The sequence below is a fragment of the Ptychodera flava genome, chromosome 18 (assembly GCF_041260155.1).
Source record: "Ptychodera flava strain L36383 chromosome 18, AS_Pfla_20210202, whole genome shotgun sequence".
Taxonomy (NCBI): Eukaryota; Metazoa; Hemichordata; class Enteropneusta; family Ptychoderidae; genus Ptychodera; species Ptychodera flava.
Window position 1 is genome coordinate 20,098,765 of NC_091945.1, and position 22,531 is coordinate 20,121,295.

At 37.1% G+C, this 22,531-nt stretch overlaps 2 protein-coding genes across 2 annotated transcripts; one reads left to right on the top strand and one right to left on the bottom strand.

Annotated features, from left to right (window-relative positions):
• Positions 1-3,891: 3,891 nt before the first annotated feature.
• Positions 3,892-10,343, top strand: LOC139117647 (uncharacterized). Its single transcript, XM_070680888.1, has 6 exons — positions 3,892-4,144; positions 7,601-7,726; positions 8,071-8,127; positions 8,546-8,581; positions 9,419-9,460; positions 10,263-10,343. The coding sequence occupies exons 1-6, from the start codon at positions 3,914-3,916 to the stop codon at positions 10,341-10,343; spliced, it is 573 nt and encodes a 190-aa protein (XP_070536989.1). The 5' UTR covers positions 3,892-3,913.
• A 2,062-nt stretch (positions 10,344-12,405) lies between these two features.
• On the bottom strand, positions 12,406-22,476 carry LOC139117648 (von Willebrand factor D and EGF domain-containing protein-like). The gene is made up of 15 exons (XM_070680889.1): positions 22,377-22,476; positions 21,598-21,803; positions 21,147-21,220; positions 20,683-20,746; positions 19,915-20,112; positions 19,563-19,771; positions 18,993-19,214; positions 18,252-18,483; positions 17,498-17,594; positions 16,311-16,421; positions 15,557-15,729; positions 15,160-15,405; positions 14,463-14,577; positions 13,201-13,343; positions 12,406-12,619 (listed from the first exon to the last, which is right to left on the bottom strand). The coding sequence occupies exons 1-15, from the start codon at positions 22,408-22,410 to the stop codon at positions 12,530-12,532; spliced, it is 2,214 nt and encodes a 737-aa protein (XP_070536990.1). The 5' UTR covers positions 22,411-22,476; the 3' UTR covers positions 12,406-12,529.
• Between the last annotated feature and the right edge of the window lie 55 nt (positions 22,477-22,531).

The window sequence follows — 22,531 nt, forward strand, 5'->3', positions numbered from 1 at the left end:
TCAAAAAAAATTTCTTTGTTAACTAGAGTTCAGGCATGAGGAGCAACTACATGAGCAAGTGCATGAGCAAAAATCATGATGTCTTGAGCGGAAGTAATCTTTGCGTATTTCTTTCTCTGACAAGAATGTCAAAAAGGATGCAACATACAACGTCTGGAGAATGCAAAAAACAGCCTTACAAATAGCCGCTGAAAAGGGATGCTTTCAAATGGTTAACCTACTGAAGAATGGCGCTAGAATATCTGTCAACGACAACGGCGCTAGAATATCTGTCAACGACAAAATATATAAAAGCGATGGTAAGGTTATGTCTTTGCGTACGATAAAATCAGTTAAAATACAGAACATTTGTGAAGGAATAATACAAGCTTAACTCGGTGCATTTTTGTAAAGAATGGTAAGGAAGTAAGCACACACTACTGATAGAAGACAGTGTATTATACTAGTAATATGCAGTGTATTATACTGTAAATAATAGTGTAGGTCATATTTGCTAAGAACATGTCAGAATATTTTAGCTTAGAATTTCCACTTGATAATAAAGAATGTTATCATGCGAAACCTATTTTTCTAAAAGTACAGATCTTATCATAGAAATTCGGTCAAATGTTGACGGCATAAATCTACCTGTGTTGGAATAATTTGATAAATCAAAAGACAATATCAGATACTCACCAAATCACATTCTGGTAATGAAATTTACCGCCCCAATAAAGTAGAGGGGAAATGGCTGATACGCAGATTGAAATATTGGCAGATTTGAACATTGTTGCTGTTAATGATCGTTCCTAGTATATTATTACATAGATATTGCAGATGTGACTTCTCGGCAGTTACCTAAGATGGTTGCTAAAGCCAATCCGGCATACTTATGCTTGGTAGAGGAGGATCCGGTAAAATCGGCTTTAAAGTGGCCATCAGAATTCAAGAAAGTCTTTGGGCCCACAAATACATTACCAATACTACGGGTACGTTTTGTCATATCATGTAAGTAAGTTGTGAGTTCGAATCCCATCGAGAATTTACTGAATTTATTTTAAGTGTCCCTCTCTTCAATCATTGTCGCAGCTTGATTACACTGCAGGCGACAAAAAGTTGTCAATAGGTTTACATAAGGGTGAATCAGGATTTGGTCCATCAGCCTGCAAGCCGCTTGTTTTGATAATACATGTTTCATAACAGAGGCCAATCGCTAAATTTGGATATGTTAAGTCTTGGAACGACCCCCCTTGAAGTAAAACCACGCCATGTCGTAGAGTAAAATTTTGTAGATACCATAAATAGTTTGACCAAATATATCTTCATGACTTATGTAAAAATCGGCTTCAGGAGATATTTGTCACCCGTTCAGTACACGTCAAGGCCATTACCAATGCATGGGGTGTAATACCACAGCTGCATCTTTCTAATGGTTTCGCTGCTATAATACTGGTTCCATTTCATTCAGAAAAAGTACAAGTCCTGCAAGCAACAACTCACACTCTTCACTGAACAGCTCCTCAACTGTTGCCTGACAACCACTGAAGTGAGGACACTGTTGAATGGTGCATGCGATAATGGGAAAACAAAAGATTCAATGTTTCTTCATGACAAATTAAAATTGGTCAGCAAGGCTGTCCGACATCAAGGAAAAGCGGTAGGTGCCAAGTACCTGTGTCTGAACAGTATATATACGGTCGACATAAAGTACCAGGAAAACTAAAATGGTGACCGTCGCTTTTTATAAATGTAACAATAATCACATTAAATCTTGTAACTATACTAAGCGAAATTTTGTCCTATCAACACAATTATTCCACATTTACAGAGGTTTTCATAATGACCGGCCATTAATGTCAAACCCTTGAATGGCTTCCACATCTTAAATTTACTGATTTTGCGTCGTTTAAATGAAGAAATTTGGTAGCAATATTTTCTTTCCTGCTGGTGGAATGTCACATCTTTAAATATAGTTAAAGGGTCCTTGCTTGAGACATGTTTCCGTGGAAACGAATATGATGACCCCTATTATTTAACTTTTGGAATTCATAAATTTCAAAGATTTTCCATGCAACCTTTCATGAAATTGACATCATATTTAAATTTCAGTGAATTTGCAGTACTTATCCACAAAGCTTGCGTGAATGCAATATCTACCACAGATACATACATATGTACCTGACTTCACATACATACATACATACATACATACATACATACATACATACATACATACATACATACATACATACATACTTGTACATGTAAATGGAAAGATGCATGCATTACACATTGTTGAACATGCATTCTCTCTCTCTCTCTCTCTCTCTCTCTCTCTCTCTCTCTCCTCTTCTCTCTCTCTCTCTCTCTCTTCTCTCTCTCTCTCTCTCTGTCTGTCTGTCTGTCTCGTCTCTCTCTCTCTCTCTCTCTCTCTCTCTCTCTCTCTCTCTCTCTCTCTCTCTCTCTCTCTGACAAATGTTCCTTCGATGTCTTATCTTTAACAGTTTGTGGCACATCGCAAAACTCAACTTGAAATTCAGAAGCAATGGCTTGACGGACAGCCCGTGTATTTTAGATGGAGTGGCAATAGTTGGCGCTGGTTTTTCTTCTATCATTTCTTTTGCTTTTTGTTTTACGGACTGTTATACCCGATTCTCCCTATGGTCTATACGGTTCCCCGTTTCCGTACATTAATAACCAGTCCAAAGGGCAAATTCTCCTCTGAGCTTTTTTCTTCGATCTTCTTCTTGGTCACATTATTCGTCTACGAAGTTTTGGGTTACCGTCATGCTTTCGTGTTGAGTTTTTTGCTATCGTGGATTATAGGATCTCTTGTCTATGAACTAATTCAGCTTACAACCGTGGGCCGCGTGCTTTACTTCAAGGATGTTTGGAATATCTTAGATCTGCTGGTTTTAATTTCATTTGCTGCTGGTGTCCTAGTAAGGGACTATTTTATCGTGTCGGATAGTCATTTTCTCTTATTTCTTGAGAAATTGCCAGCTGTAACTCTGGTTTGTGCCATGCTCCGCCGCATGCAGACCTTTTATCTTTCGGAATTAATCGGTAAAATGTTCTTAATATTCGTTGAAATGAAGACTGAAGTCTGCCGATTTCTTGTTATTTTCGGTTACGTGGTCCTGGCATTTGCCTGCGCATTTTATTTTCTCTACTATGATGCGAACACTGGACTCTTAACACCATTTTTAACGTAAGTGAAACCTTATGCATTTCTCGCCTTACTAGCGACAAAACCTAGTTTTAGAATAACTTAGCGACTCTACAGATGTTGCTATCGGGTAGTCATCAGGCAGTCAAATAGAAGAATGTTCATAAGAGAATTTAGAAACAAACAAACATTAAAATCGTAAAGTGATATCGTATTTTTGTCATGTGTTTCATGATCGCTAAATTTACGAAATACACGACGGTTTTGGAGCTCGAACCCCTGCGCCCTTCGTCTCAAGACCGTCTCCGATTTTCAGCCTACTCGCTGCAAGATGTTATTCATCTGATATAGATACTTCCGCATCGGACGTTCACCTTAACAAAGAACGTTCGATCTTCGGACCTTTTGATTAAGTGGGCCATCGAAATACAAACCCTTTTGGTAATTGTCCATCTTTCACCAATTTCGCAAGATCTGCACATAGTTGAGAGGTCGAAGCGTTGTATTGAAATAACGTGTTTGCAAGATGAAGCAAAAGGGCAATGACCCCAGTACCGCAATTTGAATACATTTCATACATCTGCCATGATCTTCTATTCATCAGAAAATATTTTTTCTTGAGTCGCTATGACGATGGAAATATTGGTTAATACCATTCTAGGTGCTAATTTAGAAAATGTAGGATGGCAGTATCGTATATTAGACTTTAACACTGAATTTGTCTATTTCCTGTACAGTTTCGGAACCTCATTGCTACATCTAACGATGACAATATTTTCCGAAACAAGTGACCTGGAATACATGCAACTCATCAATCACAACGTCACCGTGAGAGGCGCACAGCGAAACCAGCGGAACGGAACCTATGTGCTCGACGCAAGTAGTATCTATGACCTTGCTGGGTTTACGTTGTATACAGTATTCTTGACGATGGCGATTCTTGTCCTTCTGAAACTGTGTATAGCAATGATGACAAATAAGTACAGGGTGCTGAAGGTTTGTTCAACCAATGCTGTATTATTATAGTGCGAGACAAAGTCATTTGATGCTATGGCGCTCGGTATACTGAAAGACACCAGTTCAGATTTCTGCAAGTGAGACCACAGTGTGTGCGATTAACTAGATTGAAATTTTGTTCGGCCGATCACATCAGTGCTATTCGTAATTATGCATAAATAACAAATACCGACAATCGTGAATGATAATCAGTGCAATACCCATACGCAGATATGGTGTAATTATGGTCTCGAGAACTTTTTCGAAGTGTTGCTCTTGTCTACCTCTTCAAAAATAGTGTTGTTCAGTATACAACCAAAAACAAACAGTAAGATTAGCGACCGATTTGCAAATTGCAATGTTCTTCCAAAAGCGCAGCTTCTTCCGAGATTGTTACATGTAAATGTCCGTTTTTTGCTCACGTGTTTACACACGTGGGCATATGTCGCAGCGATGTCTGTCTGTCTGTCTGTCTGTCCGTCTGTGTGTCTGTCTGTCTGTCTGTCTGTCTGTCTGTCTGTCTGTCTGTCTGTCTGTTGGTCCATTATCTCAAAAACGGCTTATCAGATCAGAATCAAATCTGGTACATATATTCAGTTAGCAAATGGCAAGAACTGATTAGTTTTTGGTGGGTCTGGCTTGCATACTTTTTGCTCATTTGCATAATTAATGATTTTAGAAAAAATGGATATATATTAAAAACAACTACACAAAATTTGATGAGATTTGCTACAAATGTTGATCTCACCAAGATATATCAGCAGTGGGAACCATTAAGGGGTTACATGAAAGATAGTTGCTAATTTGCATATTTAATGAACTTTCCTAACTAGGGATATATGTCTGATTTGACTTGATCAAAATTAACCAAACTTGGTATGTATATTAAAGATACTATGATTTAACATTATTGAAAGTCATTAAGCGTTTTAATTTCAGCCAATTCCTAATTTGCATATTTCATGAACTTTGTTAATTAGGAATATATATTTGAAATGACTGGACCAAAGTTGATGAAACTTGCTACATGTATTGAAGCCACTATGATACAACATTTTTGAAAGTCATTAAACATTTTTACTTCAGCCAATTCCGAATTTGCATATTTAATGAACTTTCCCAATTAGGGATATATATCTGAATTAACTTGATTGTAGTTGTTGAAACTTACTATATACATCAAAGATACTGTGATATAACATTATTGAAAGTCAAAAGACATTTTTACTTCACCAAAACCTAATTTTAATATTAAATGAATTTTCATAATGCGGTATATTTATCTTAATGGACTTGATCAAATTGATGAAACTTACTATGTATATTAAAGACTCTATAATTCAATATTATTGAAAGTCATCAAGCATTTTCTCTTTAGCCAATGCCTAATTTGCATATTTAATGAACTTTCCTAATTAGAGATATATGTCTGAATTGACTTGACCAAAGTTGACAAAATTTGCTACACATATTGCAGATATCATGATACAACATTACTGACAATCACTAAGCATTTTTACTAAAGCCACTTCCTAATTTACATATTTAATTAACTTTGCTTATTAGGGATATATACCGGGATTTACTTGATCAAAGTTGGCAAAACATGCTATGTACATTGATGATTAGACCAGGTACTAGATCAAAACAATATCGAAAGTCATTTCACATTTTCATGTCAGCTTATTTATAATTTGCATATCTAATGAGCTTTCACAGCTCGGCATATATGGCTTGAAGGACTTGGCCAACGGTAATTACACTTGCTAGATAAAGTGGTGATACAATAAGAGCAGTAAAATTACTTTAATATTTTTATTTCAGCTAATTACATATTTGTATACTTCATGACCTTTTAGAATTAATCGGCGGTGATTATTGTTCATTATGTTGATCATAATAATTTCAATGAAGTTGCAAACATGTGGCAAAGGTTCAAATTTACACATAACTTCAATATATAATGAAACACGTGAGCATTTACAGTTCATATCTGGTTGTGTTAGTTTTGTTGACAGTTTCAATATACACAATGAGATCCCATTGCAGATTTGCGAAACGCCGGACAGCGCCCCCACAGAGCTTTGACAGGACTTGTTGCTCGTACTTCCCTCGGTTTCTATGCAAAATTAGGCAAGCGAAGAAGCAGCGTATAAAGGGAAGCCAAGCGGTCTATTCGATAAATTGAAACCATGGATCGTATTACACGAAAATTGTGTATTCTAATGTATAAAAACAAAATAAAAATTTGGAGGAGAAAATAATATTTTTTTTGTAACTATCCTCCGCCACTATTAGGAATTTCCCCTCCCACACGTTTTCCAATGACACCCTCAATGAAATCTCCCCGCTACTCCTCTCACCACCAAAAGCACTTCTTATTTTCCTCTTCTTGCTTGAAATGTTCCCAGTCAGATCTACCTGAAAACTCCGACTATCGGTGAACTCCCGAAAATAGCAAAAACGTACTCCTTGCCCACCCAATGGGCCTTTTCCAAATTCCAACTGATCGCAGTATACACATATTGACTGGCTATGAGGGCAACAGCATACGTTTGTACCCCGAGGGACTGTGAGTCACCCCCAGTCTGTTTTTGGGGGTGACTCACAGGCCCGAGGGGTTAAAGACGTATGCTGTTGCCCTCATGGCCAGTCAATATGTGTTTTGTAACACACCTCATCCGTAGCCATGCATAAGAACGTACTATACACAAAACTTGTCGCATGTAGGCCTATGATGTAGGCCTAATATGTTGGAGTGGTTCAGTAAGAAAAAGTTTTTCCCAAAAGGATCGCAATACTTCTGCAAACGTTCAATGCACCTTTGATTATAGTTTTTGTCGAGTCCTTGTTGGAAACCAAAGCATTCAATTCTTCTTCAGAAAGTAGGATAAACCAAGAAATTTCTCGACTATCGTTTCGATCAGCCGCAGACGACATCTTTGTTTACATTCCGGTCCGCGTTCTCGTCAATGTCGTCAGCGGGCATCATTTTTCGAAACTGATGCCTGGCAGGCAACAGTTCTAACGAATGATGCCTGATGACGCTGTTTACGTGGATCAGCACAAAAAGAACGCATCCCACGTGACTATCAATTGACGAATTAGAATACAGACTGCGGATGAGGTGTGTTACAATAGAATATGGTTTCCCGCTCGACAGTGAGGAAAACTACCCAACTAGCCCGCTACCCGCTCGTTCATGTTAAATAAAAAATGTGTGCCAGTATAATATGAGTCAGAAGCGGGAGCCTTTTCATTTGCTATCTTGCATTGCTGATAAAGCCACGTCGTCATCATTTTCCTAAACTGTAAATTTATCCTGGAATTACTATTACGAAGATTTATTCAAATCGAATTGTTTGCCTATCATGGGGTCAAATCATTTCTTTCCAACGTATCTTTATGTCAATTTTTCTTACTGCTGACTGTTCATGTTTTTTTACTACTTGCCAGGAAAGTATCAGTATGGAATGGCATTTTAGAAGATCGGAAATCTGGCTGCTTTACATCAGACAAAAGATAATATTTCCACCCCCGTTTAATGTGTTGGAGGTTTTCGTAAGAATGTTGCTTCAAAAGGTAATATAGTAAAAAAATGATTTCATTTTTCTGATGTTGTATTTAAAGGCTTTGTTGATAAAATGTCTGCTGATATGCCTCATTTACCATATATGGAGATATACAACTTCATCGCGAGTGGGTTGCTTCAAACGTGTATCTCTGAAGAAAGCTAAGTCTCTAACGTTTTCCAAGGTAACCAAAAGCCTTTATGTGCAGTAAAATCTAATATCGTACCTTCGTCGTAAGTCAAATGACTCTAAATTTTCGGCGACTAGAGTCTCCAAATTACTTACCATCAAGCATGGCAACACTACTCTGTTGACAAGAAATTTTGTACTAAATTGTGTTACCTTGATTTATAGGCTAAGTGTTCGGCGAACAGATGTGAAAACTCGGCCTCAGATGTAGAAATGTCTGAGGTATGTATCTTGCTCAGTACAGATTTTGATACTACATAAAAAATTGAAAATAATATTCTTATCGACAACTCGAAAAGCTGAAGTGGAACTGACCAACCGAACATGCATTGCAGTTAGTTTTTAGGTCGCGGCTGCATTGATACCTACTTGAGTATTTTATAAATTCTCTGCAACATTTCAAAATGGGTAATTCCGAGTTCATAAGGACTCTATATTCCATAAAACCTGACACAATTGCTTGAAATTAAGAATCCTGGAGGATGACTGAACAAAGCGCATCATTACATCTTGTTGGAGAGGTCGTGTTTAATCAAGTAGTATTTGCCGTGGCGCACTACTACTCAACTATCTGCTGTTGGGTAGCGTTAAAGTCAGCAAAATGTGACATCTGTTAGTTTGTGTTCTTTTTTCATATTAGGTGAAAGGCGGACAAGAAAAACTAATGGGAGAAAAGGTGAGAAATATAATTTCTTTATACATAACAGTTGATAGTTGGCAGTCCATTGTCATACGGTATAGCCGATTGGCATTTTCAATACTTTGAAAACCTTAGACATGCCGGTCATTGACCTGATGATGAGAGACAGTATCCAACCTCAACCAGCGAACGGAAAGACAAAATCAGCTTATTAATCGATTTTCTACGTATAAAAAAGATAGTATCAAACACTCATAGACTTCACGACATGTGTTTCACCGAAGCTCAGAGATAATTATCATAATCTGACTGAAAGAAATAAAGGGTTTTCCTCACATGGACAAGAGATGCAATTTTGACTTTTTTAACAGCATAAGTTACTGTTACTTCTATGTCATGCTGTTGCAGCCAGCACTACAAACTATAGATATTTATTAACAGCAGTAAGTGCGTTTAATGTTTTCGGTATAAATTTGGTTTTAAACTCGAAATATCTGCAAATTGAAAGAATGTCAAAGTACCTCTACATTGAATTCTGCAGGTATATTTTCATTCACTGTCATTCTGATTCTCAACAACAATTCAAAACAACAAACGAACAAACAAACGTAGAACCAGAAACTGGCGAACTGCGCGTGCGCTATAGCTCTTAGGTTCCGGATGTTTTATGGTAATTATAACATCTGACAACAGTTACTTTGAATAACAGTCACTGACAAAAAGTCACAGAGAACAGCATTACGCCGCACTAGAAAGGTGGTTTTCATTATCCGGTACTACTTGCTATAGCATACTTTGCTAATTTTCTGCTTTGGGATAACACAAAATTCAATGTAATGTGACGCTTTTCTTTGTACTCTTTTTTTTACTCAGGAAAAGGTCGGATCAAAAGATTTCAAACCTACGTATAAACAGGTGATAAATAACTCTGTTTTCATAAAAGTCGACAGTCGGGCAGTTCATAGTTTGTACGCTATAACAGTATGGCCCTGTCAAAGCTTTGAAGACGTTAAGACTCTATCCTGCCAGTGTCAGCGAACAGGCCTTAGCCATCCCTAGTCAGCGAATGGAACGGCAAAACCAAATAACGCATCCTTTGTCAGTTGACTTATAACAAACACTCCCTTGAAACAAATAAATATTTCGCGATATGTGTTTTGATGAATGATGTGAAGTGGATAAGCCGTAAATGATATCTTGTGCACCCAATTAGCAAATGCTATTATGTATAGCTATTGATATAGTAATTGCTACGATAATAAATTATTGTTGCTTAAGTATCATTTCAAGGGCTGGGTGGCAGATCCTCCACTGTGGATGGACTTCCATCCAACTTTGCTTTGAACAACGCTCTGGTGTGTAGGAGAATTGAACACTTAAGTGGCCAACTTGTCTGTCACTCAGGCCGATTATGACATTGCGATTTAACAAGTAAAAGGATGATACTCCTATCACATTGAAAACCGCTATCGGGGTGAACAGAAACAATATATTGCAGACAGCATTTGTGATACAATACAATGGAGTACATAACGACACAAGCCACATTTCATCAGAAAGAACAGACATAACATATCCAACTTCAAAGACCAAGCCAAAAATTGGAATCTTGTGAAAGTAATATCATCCACTTAATACGTCTAAAATTGTTATTGCGACTGCTTAAAATTAATGATTTTGTAAAATTATTTTCATGTCGCTTTTTTCCCTCCAACAGCTGCTCATAGTTCTCAAGGTTCGGTATTACAAAGCTTATGGTTGTAACAACTGCAAGATACACGACCCTTGTGTAGGATAGACAGTGATATACTGGATAAATGCGAAGAAATCCGCCGATGTAAAGAACTTTAAGTATCGTTGATGGTTGATACGAAGAAGAGAAAAAATTGTCAATTCTTGAAATTATATCTACTTAAAAGCATTTTCATGTACTTTTGATTCAAAATCTGTAAACAGATTTAGATGACAGTATTGCTAAATCTTGTAATGAGTTCTAAACTACATTTCCTTAGTAATATGTTTACTTTCGAAAAGTATAATCACGCCTTGTATTGAATTCATTCAGTAGTTGTAACTTTAGACACGTTTCTCACGTATTTTATATTTCCGATATATTTGTAGTTTTAAGCTTATCCGTTTCGCTTTGCGATCTGCAATAGTTTAAGTGAGGAATTACTTTTGTGCATTTTATATTATGTGTATGTATATGTCGATTTTGTTTTCAGTTGACTTCCAGGGATATAAAGTTGAAATTCTTATAAACAAGGGAGTTTTATGACAGTATTATAAACCTAGAGTTGATATCATAGGCGATCTTTTGATAACACTCTCCTTCAAAGCAGTACTGGTGTAGTGGCGTGATGTATTGAATCCACTCAGAAGTTGTGACTTTAGTAGCACTTTACTTTTCTAATATTTGCACTTCACTTTCCCACTTTCTGTAAAAACTTTTTCCCCTGCTTGTCCGTAAGCTTCAAATTTTTGTGATATAATTTTGTATCTTTTCCAATCTTTGCATTAATTACAAAATCAGTTGTAAGGTCATTACCTAATAGTATGTCTTTTAGTTCCGCATAACTTTGAACTTGCTGGAATCTGAGGACTACTTACTGTCTTGTCAGTCTACCTCAGGGGTCAGGGGCTTTTGGAGAACTCTGCGGTTTAGCGCTAGCCGCTTCACTTAATCAATGTCTCTAAAGTCTTGATAATTATTTTCTGGAAACCTCGTGTCATTTCAATATTTTTGCCTTCCAGTTTTTGTATCAATATAATATATGAGTGAAAATGCCATACCAAAAATCGTTGACACCACAGTACAGAATTATGATTCCAGGAGGAACGAAGGCAGCAAGAACTCGTCATGTTATTAGTCACAATCAAATCCCGACACAACCAATAGAAATACTCTATCTGCGATGGCAGAAACTATAGAGTGAAGTTTTCCTCGCACCAGAAACTTTTAGCTTGGTCTTTGACCTTGAAATCACAGGCACGAAAAACAACAGAATCATGTATAATGTGGCTAAATCCATCGTAAGTTGTCTCATACTCAAATTTGAGGGAGATGTACTTCCCGACCTCGCTTATCATAATATGATTAAATGCTATATTGAGACCTATTCATGTATTAGAAAGATAGAATGAATTTGTATCGCCTGCAGTCGTAGTCAGAAACCATGCACAAATTTCGAAGTGGTGCACGAGATACCGCCCCAAATGACGTAGACGATAACCTCCTTTCGCAGACAAACAGAGGGAAGTGTGCCGTCAGTTTAGTGAATTCCCTGATACCTGACCATTGAACGGTCTATCCTAGTGCACTGGGCAGTCTCATTGAGTAGGAGGTCAAACCGGTTCCAGTAGAGTAATATCTGCTGAGCTCAGAATTATCGACAGTCAGTGCCCCAGGCTTTCAACTCTCTCGAACTCTCTTGAACTCTCTCTTGAATCTTTTTTCTATTTTTGAACTCTCTCTTGAACTCTCAAGGCCAAAAAATGAATTGCGCTGTTTCGATAACATGCCTTTCAAAACGTAGGTAGGTCGGCAGGAATTTTTTCAAAAATATTTTTATTTTTAAATATGCATTTTTCAGTTCAGGCCGGTCAAACACTGGCCACAACATTTCCAGAAAAATGTATCATACATATAAAAGGAAAAAAACATAAACGACATCCTCGTTCAAGCAAAGATCAAATGCCAAGTTAACGCGTGATTTTGCGTTTTCTTTTTATTTTTTTTTACTTCCGTGTTTACGTAGCTCTAAAATGTTAAGGGTCGGCAGGTAAAAAATAGGGTAGGTCGGGTTATCGGAACAGCACAATTTTTTTTGTTTGGCTTAATAAGACAATGGATTTCACTCTGCTCTCGGATATTTTTAATAGACTTTAATACAAGTAATAAGCAGAAAAGACAAGCAATAAATGTGCCATGGACGGATCGAATTGTTGATTTGGTTCAGCACTGAATTGGTCGGCTGGCAAGGATTACTTGTGACCTGTCATTTGCATATGAGATTTTGAATGCCAGGAATCCAAACTTTTTTCGCCGTTGGATTGAAGCGTCTGTGGATACACCTGAACAAGAAAATAATATCGACGATTATTATATCCTTGTTTTAGTTGCGTAACTGAACGATTTCACTTAAATTGTTATACTATGTGCCGTTAAATGTCAGTAATTTGAACTTCAGAACTTTTAGCCTTCTCTCGCTGAGATGGAAAAGGAGATCCAAATTGATTTTAACAATTAAGAAACTAAGAGAAAAATATGTAACATAATACTGCTGCGAAATGGACGGCTACAAAAGAGTTAGACTTCTTTTATCCCATCATTTTATAGATCTGCCAAAGGTGCCCTGACATAACTGAGGTACGTCATTTCACTCTTTCTCTAGTTGCGTCATACAATTCCCCAACTTTCAATGCAAAAAAATATTCAGCAAAAAGTACTATGGTAGTGGTAGGTTAAGTGTGTCTTTTTACTGTGATTGCACCTTCGCCAAATAATGTCAACGTCAATGTCTATTCTTTTTCGTCGTTTAATATTGATTTCTGGTCTACACTATACGTAAGTAATAGGCCACTGCTTCAGGTCACTCATTGTGCCATTTCATGTTAAAAATACTAAGTGTTTGGTAACAAATACATGCATTTACCTTCTTCTTGCGAAATGATGAGAAAATCCAACGCCTAGTGAAATACATATAACCAGTCACCGAAACGATGGCTGCTGCAGAAATTGTGCAAAGGGTCCCTCCTATTATTGCTCCGACCACAGCACCTTTGTTAGAGTCTTGACCTGGCGGGTGTTATAAACGTTAAACGATCATTTTGCAGTTGAATTTGAAAAACAAGAAACGTCATTGCCTTTCTTTTCTCTCAGAGTCAGCGAATTTACATTTCTAAAACACGATTGGAACTAATTTGGGATAATTGGATGGTGAAGTAAACTCGATTTAACCCTTTGAGCGCCAAAGTCAATTTTTGTCGCCTTTATAAAATGTATCCCGGTCAATTTTTTTTTAAATTTTTGCAAATATTTTAATGAAAAACTGTTGCAAATGAAATGTGATGTACGTTAGGTCAGTAATTATGAAACAAATTACAGAAAAAATCATTGAAATTGTTAAAATGTACTAAAATTCTGGTGGGAATTATTACAGCACTCAAAGGGTTAATCTGCATATCTAATCTCATCTACTTTTCTATTTAAGCTACACACTTGTTTTTATGAGTACATTGTAATTTGTTGTATCGCAACATTCAGCTATAGGGCACCTGACACTTTTAAGAAATTTAAAAAATGTAAAGATCCAATTATCCTAAATAAGTTCCAATCGTATTTCAATTAACTGTATATTTTACTCCGATGGATAGGGGTGGGCATTCTGAATATGAAACATGAGAGAAATGTCTGTTCGTTACATATAGAATCGCGTAGTAGTTGTTGATCAGTAATTTGTAAATTATGATAACACTCTGGTAGGATTGCTAAATGTCATCAAATGCGAAATTTAACAAATCACAAAATTTCAGTTTTGAGTATTTCGGTCAAAGTAAAGAATAATTCGAACTCTTCCGAATTTGAACAGTTTATATTTGAAATATCGAGACTACAATAACCACGAACTTGTGTTAATGTTGTATTAAATGTTATTGGTAACGTTACACTCAAAATTGTTGGTATTTCTGAGTAAGAGCCATTGCTAATAGAAATCTGCTTAACAGAACTTGAATTGATGTGTGGAAAGTAGTGTCGAATTTTTGGATAATTCGAGTCAAAAGATTAAAGTTTAGCTGTTGAAATAAGCCTTTTGTGAAACATTAGCACACACAATACCAGACATCATAGTTCTTGAATTTGATTGGATCAACATATAATATTAAAATATTAAATATATGACTGAACAACACAAACCTGAAGTAACTGTCCATTTATATTGGTCAACGTCTGGCACACATTTCTTGTCTGTGTTCAGATGATGACTTTCATTTTCCATATAGCAGTGACCGTTGATGTCGCAAGTGTTTGGCTATTGAAGGAAGCAGATTGTGTTTACGTTATAATCCTGATTCGACATGTCATGTTGTACTGAGCATGGTATATACAGTAACATTTAAATACTTCATAATAGAGGATCAATAGGAGATTCTTATCGCATGCACATAAATACTCGCAGTTTTACTTGTTCTGTTGATGACGTAGAACGCGCCTCGGGCGCTCATTTTTTAAAAAATGTTTTTAAGATCTAGGTCTACCACTTGTGTGGGTTAAATTTTGAAGCTCATGGCGTAAAATATAATTTTCACGGTCTCATTTTGTGAAAATCGGATATTGAATTCTATCTCATAGAGTTAAAAAGTGATATCGCCCATTTTGAATTTCAAATATTGATTATTTTAAGTAGTTTGTTTCTCTAGTACCAAAATTTGCACAGTGATTCCTGATTGTTATTCTTGATATTGGAATTGAATGGTTGAAAATTGTTCAGAACTTGCATGACAAAAAGATGTGCGCTTATATACTTGCCGCTGGCCTGCTGTAATGAAATATCATACTAGTTTTTTCCAATAAAAGTTATGTGCCACATCTCTTAAAATGACCAAAGTCAAACCTTCAAAGAGCAGTTATCCGTCCCATTACATAGTCGACACTTTGAATCAAATATTGTAAATCGTAGCGCGTTACTGGCCGAGTTTCCATTGTCGTTGCTCAAATACACCGCAACAGTCTTGAATGTGACACCTGCATCATCAGGGTCCCCGGGATTCACCATGGCAACGGGAAGTGAACAGGTGATCTCAGAGAATGTCTGGAAATGCGCATCTGAAAGTACTTTTTCATATCGTTCCAGTGACTCCTAAGTATAATGATAATGAGAAATTGAAGATTGCTCAGTATCGTGTTGGATATTTGTGCATTGTTGAGATGTTAAAAAAATCATAAGGATAACAAGAAGCTTTAAAGCTGTATAAAGTCACAATATTGTGAAATTAAAACATGATGTTTACCGTCTCTTCCAGCTGACACTTTAACTTATCCGAATTCAAAATATTATCCCCAATAACATTTATTGACTGGCAGTCTTCTTCTCTGACGTCACAGAAGCTATGTTCAGCGCCATTTACGTACCAGATAGTCGGTGGTTCATTCAGATCAATAGAACAATCAGTGCCACCGTAACCTGTAAAAACCAACGCATACAAACACAAAGGATAACTTTTCAAAACGCTGTTCACTTTTCTTCAATACCCTAAATAATACCTATCTCAAAGCGTACCCTTTCCACAATACTAGCATTATGTACTTTACAGTGCTCAGAAAACTTGTGGCCCTTTGTGCGTAATACACATTTCTTGTTAAATTGGCAAACTCGAGCCTTTAGGCAGAGAAAGGTAACGTTTTAAACGTTTCACGCCGAAATTCCATTATACTGTTGTAAAAATAGCAGTAAACAACCCCAGCGACGAGCCTACGAATCGATTTTGACAATTTGCAGTGTAACTCCATAAACGCAGGCGCAATCACTTCTTGTGAACAGGTCAAAATCTCGTTGTAGCCCCTGGAATATTTACTTTTTGTGAAGTCGGTCTATACTTTCTCAACTTTACTTGATATTGAACGACCACTATAGGATAGGCATTCCTGTCTTGTTTTATAAAGCTGAATGTATGTGCGCTTATTTTCTTTTCGCCGTGAAGGTATTGTCAACGCAATCGCATAAATGTATGATACGAATAGCAAGGAGTGTAGACCATGTGTTACCTTCATGACAGTGATATTTCCCGTTGGTGCAATAGCCATGATCTCCGCATCGGAAAGGACACATGGACGAGGTCAGGAAGCTCGGTGGCGCTATGATTTTTCCATTAATATCTACAATACGTTGTTTAATGAGAAACATATAATGTAAGAGGTGGATTTTGGTACTCGAGAAAGTTTCGTCATCAATTTCATGAATCTGAACTCAAACATACTTTAATATATCGTCGATCAGCTCCACAGATATCACTTTTATGGCGCCTTCCTGCGTAGACTGTAATCACTTAATTCTTGCGATAGACCTATTTAAGGTAGTGCGTGCCTCGAAAGTGAAAGACGTAAACTTTTGCTCAAACTTTCCCTTATGAAACTTTCAACGTTTCTCTTACCAAATCAACAATAAAAAGATTTGGTACTAGAGAAACGCACAATAGTGCCGAATATTTTCGATATTCGAAAAACTGAGACGTGGAAATTTTTTCTTGCCCCAAGAGCTTTAAAATGAGCCCCAACAAGTTGTATACCAGAAAACTACTGAAATAAATTGGGAACAATTTCACAGATCTTTTGAATACATATCTGGTTTTCAGTGTCCGATGCCCCAATTCGCAGCCTGTAGGGTTAATAAAGTTTTTTTAAGTTGATTCTGTAAAAGTTAGAGCAGAGATCGACGGCGGTGATTTTGAAACTCAAATATCAGTAATATTCAAGTAATTTGTTTCTTTAATCATAAAATTGTAAAGTGACCCCTACGTTTTACTCTCAATTTTGAAATAGCAAGATTTTTAAGGTTTGCATTTTCGATCGAGCAGGTGCTATCTCTTAGGTATTGTGCGCATCGGAACTGAAACACTTAAAGATTGCTCAAACTTTTCTTGAGGAAAATTTCGATCATTCTCTTTCAAAATCATGAAATCTGGGCCAACGAGCAACTTTTGGCACAAGCAATTATATTCATTTTAGCGATATTTGTAATTCAACCCTGCCGCCATCCCTGTATTACTCTATTGGTAAATATCAAATTCTCGATTTTCACAAAAATTCGGCGGTGACAACTTTACTACCTCAAGGAGCATAAAAACGAGTTTGAGTATCTTTTCTAAACGCGCATTCTACCTTTATACCACTTCTGGATTTACTGTAGATACAGATTCTGAGTTTACAAATACGATATGCATGTAATCCCTTACCCTTTTGATATAACGTAAGATTCTTCAAAGACACGTCTTCACAATGCTTCTCCATGATGGAGACAACGTCGCAAAGAAACAGCAGACTATCTGAAAACTAGAGATGCCGATGTAGAACAATAGTGACGGTGTGAGTATTGCAGCGGACCAAAATGATTCAGTTGACAAACAATATGCCGGGTTTAAATAGTTATTATGTTAATGATGAGACTTAACAATCCTTTATAAAGACTTGTACTTTAATCAATCATTGGAGAACGATCAATAATGACAATGACCTCATAATTCACAGCTGCAGATATAGCAAGGTACGAGAAAATACATCCTAAAATGTTATTCATAAGGGAAAACTGGAATATCGAACAGTTTAAAGCTTTAAGGTAGTAAGCGCGTCGAAAGTGAAAGACTTAAACTTTTGTTCAAACTTTTCTCAGTGAAACTTTCATTCATTCTCTCAGTACCAAATCAAGAAGAAAAAGTCTTGGGTCACTGTGCAAAGTTTTCTAATTGAGAAGTATCTAACGTTTACAGATATTTGAATTTGAAAATGTCTGTCCTTCTTGTGTTAAGTCTATGAGGAAAATATAATTTCAGATTTAATAAAGCTAAGACGGTGATGCAGAATTTTTCCTTATTCGAAGAGCTTCAACACTGCCCAACAAGCGGTAGACTAGATAAGCAGTGGAAAAATTTTGAGAGTCCGAATATCTGTCCCGACACGCATTCTACCTTAATGTGAATATAATTATCATACCCCTATGTCTTCCACGCATGCGTCCCTTCCGATAAACAAGTCAACCTCTTGAACGTCAGAACATGATGTTGCGCTGTCAGAGTTCTGGACAGCCGAAGTGCAAATATCGCGAGCTTGTTGTTCAGTTATACCGCTTCGAGTTGGCCAGGTTAGAATTCTGGGCAAGAAGTCAGGGTCTTGATAATACGTATATCCAGACAAAAGGGCATCGTCACTGTTGTTTTCTTGTCTTCTACAACAAAAATTAAACTTAAATTAAATCAATAAATTACTAGTAACGCTTGTTGGTTTGTATTTTGCCTTTTGCAAATGTAGAAAATCGTCTACTTTTTTAACGCGAAGCTAATCATCCAAAAATTGCGCAAAAAACTTATATGGTCCTGGAATGCTAACTTTGCATTTAAGATATAAGTTGACAAATCAGATATGACAGTCCTTTACATATATTACTATCGATACCGCAGGCTGTGACAGCCTGAGGTATCGATAGCCGCATGCTACTATCAGCAGAACTTCGAGAATATAGCTTTTTTTCACTGGAACTTCACCAATATCTTCGTTTCCACTGGAGATTGGGATGTGTATTCTTTACCATTCTATTCTCATTGGGCTGGGTTTTTTATTTCTATTTTTCCATCATCACATTATTGGAATCTACAGTTGTGAAAGAAGTGGATTCTTGACTGCGATTGCGAATGAAAGAAAGTAAATCGTGCCTGAATAAGAAAACAAACAAATTACTGTTTTGCATAAAATGAATAAGAAAATGCGGACCTATCACCGCTGTCGTTTAATTCTTCTGTTATATCAACCCATTCTTGCTGAGGACGATTCAGTTGGTCAGCGTGCTCCTTGATATTTTTCCTGCAGTCTTTGTTGCTGCTTTCACATGCACAGAACTCTTGGTCACTGTAGATGACATCATCTGGGCGATTGTCAAACAGACTTTCACCGTTCGTGACTCTGTGATGGTCAAATACAATAAACAACACGTATAGTCTCTATGTTTTTACATTTTGTCGTCACTGGTACAATTCAACAATTGCTGTTTGTTTAACACGTCGACTTAGCGATCTACACGAAACATAGACAAGCCATTAAACAATTACCAAATATGACATTTTCTCGAATAGTGCGTTGGCGATTCACCATTCTCTTGGCGTCATTGGGCCACAACATATTTCCATAAATACATATTTGATAAAAGAAGTAAGTCAGCCATATAAGTAAACAGGTCATCGAACGCCTTCAATCTCTTTAAGAAAGTAACAAAAGCAAGCTTATAATATCTGTAAATATATCACTACATACCTCCAACTTTCAGAAAATGAATCTGGACGACGACCAACATACTGCAAGACCCTTCCATCTCTGTCGGTGAAATCGTTAGTGACATGGCCATCGAATGTTCCACAGAGACCTCTTGAACGATTGAAGTCGTCGCTTGGGATATCTAAGAATATGTTCAGACGGTATCTGTCCGCTGAGACCCGCACTGATCTCTGGGAAGACATTTGCACCTATAAGATAATGGCGGTGACGTATAAGTGAAAGATGCTAGTGATCGATGTCATCGCAAAATTACAAATTTCACGTTTTAAAAATTAAAAGATACTTTAAATGTAATAAATTAAAATAATCACGTTTATCAATTCTTGCTTACCAAAAATTCCTTTCCGTTGAGATGCTTGTAAACTTTGTTGCCGTGAACTAGTTTTCCTTCACTTGGTTTCCGAACTCTGGGCGAAGATTTTCCGAAATTCCCGTGGCACATATCTACGGTGATGACGTCATTAGCTTCTTTAATGGCAATTCCACAATTACAGGTGACGGACCAGCATTTCCAAGTCCTCACCTGAACCTAAATCATACAACAAACGTGTTAATGTAACAAGCGCCTTTGAAAATGAAAACACTAAAACTTTCTGTCAAGCGTTTTTCCTTTGGCAACTTGCAACACAATTCAAGAATAAATCAGGGGTTACCTTCCAAATTTTTGGTACCAGGGAAACAAATCACCGAATATTTAACGATGTTTGAAATTCAAAATAGCCGCAAGATGGTGACATCTGTCCTTACTCCAAGGGCTTCAAATGAGCCCCAACAAGTTAAGTGGAAGACTAATAAAGTACGGTAAAGGCTTGAGAGTCCGAATATCTGTCCCTATAGCGCATTCTACCCTAACAAAAAACATGATGGCGCTATGGTTTTCATTTAGGGGTAGCAATAAGATTTGTATGTCAGATGCTAAGGGTCGCCAGGGCTGTCGCAAGTCGAGTTGATCGACGCATTATGCATTTGGCCTTTGCTCTATGATTTTACATATCCGATAACCGTAAATTAACAAGAAGTTGAGGACTCCGAATTCTGACTGTCCCGAACTTCTTTTGACATATCATTGGGTAGGATTAAACAATATGTAGATCGTTACCTGGAAGTTATTATAGGGGCTCTCGAAGAGTACAAAGTCCCCGACGCCATACCAGTCATATGAACTGTTACAGGGAAAAGAGAAAGTAAACGTATGTATTAAAACAAAGAGGTATTTTTAAACAATTACATTACCAACATTTACACTACCCTTCCAATTATTTCCATGTATTTGATCGCTTAATTAGTTTACCATCAATTTTCCCTACTATCAACATGCTCTCCGTCCCCGTATTGAGCTTCTACGCTAGTTGAAGAAGGAACCGTTTTTAGTAAAGGTAAAACACTTTTTACGACGACTGGCGTGAGCTCTCGTCCAATCAGAACGACGCATTGGCATTACTGGCACGCTAGTGTAATATAATCGAGACATACCATTAACATGCCGTCAATATTTCATCGACATATTAATGTAAGGTTTAAGAATGCCAGCCTATACCCAGGATCTTATTTATATCGCCTTACCTTCCGTCAAACGTTACGTAATGGGGATCTCCTGTTCCATAGCAATGCCCACAGTTAACGTCAACTACCGATATCTATTTTATAAAATGTTTGTAAGAAGGCAGAAAGTGCTTCAACGTACGTTGTTCAGACCAAAAAATACCCCACCAATATTACTGTCCAAATAAATATCGCATACAATTATTACTTTTAATGTTTAACATAACAGCGTTTTGTAATTGTACTTTCCCGCGATAAAATTAATATATTGTGTAGAGCCGACCCGCATGTGGAATTGAATTATTTATAAATTCAGTATTGTATGGTTCAGTAGATTCACTTGTTTCCCCCAAACTTGATCCAGCCATCCACATAGCAACGTCAACACTAACGAAAAACAATCGTATAATTTACCCCGTTTATGTAAAAGGCTTGAATGGATATTTAGTATGTATTCTGGGATAGTACTAACAGTAATGGTTTCCTTGTATCCCTGAACAACGGCAACAGAACACTGACTAGAAGGCGTGATGTCAACAGTTGTTGTATAGAATCCGTCTTCTTGACAGTCTCTCACAGCCAGAACTTTAACGATATGATTTTCATCGAAGTCCGTGTAGTCAATGTCCACCCTACATTTGTCAAATACAACATCTCGGCGACCAATGCCATAATTAGCTGTAAAAAATTCGTTTACAAAAAAATTGAAGCGATAATTTTGAAAGTTCAAACATGCCATGTAGCCGACTTAAACTCTTACAGGTTACTTCGACAAAAATAACAGTGTTAAAACAACGGAAAGGTCACATTCCCCCAAGCCCCACAAAGGTGGTTTAACCCTGTGATACAACCGCAACTTTGATCAGGTCATCATTCTACCTTTGGCGACAGATTATCAACCTCACCCTAACCGTTGCAAGATGAATTTGAAACCGAGGAGAAGAACAACAAACGTGAACAAAAGCAACGATATTTTGCGTGAATAGGCTGTTCGCCATTGCCGATGCTTCTGAAGAACCCTCAAGAAGAGAACGAAAATTCTTTTTGATTTACCACTCCTGGGAGGTTAATATAAAGCTTGGAGTAAATAAAAGTGCCATCGGTTTTATTTTCTATGAAATTCGAAAATTATGCTTGTCTCAATAGAGCTGTGCTTGATTTTGAAGGGAATTTTTGGCGCTTGCGTTTCGAGGCGCGTACAACTTCATAGATATTCAATAAGAATTATTCAATATCGTGCGAGATTAATACCAGGTCTTGCAGTGATGTCAAGAGTGCATCGCATAGCTATGTTTGTCCTAACTGATACATTGACATGACTTCCGCCCTCTATCACTGATACATCTCTTGGGGTAACCTAGAAGAGGAGATATTTGAAACATTATGATAACGGTTATAGGCAGTTA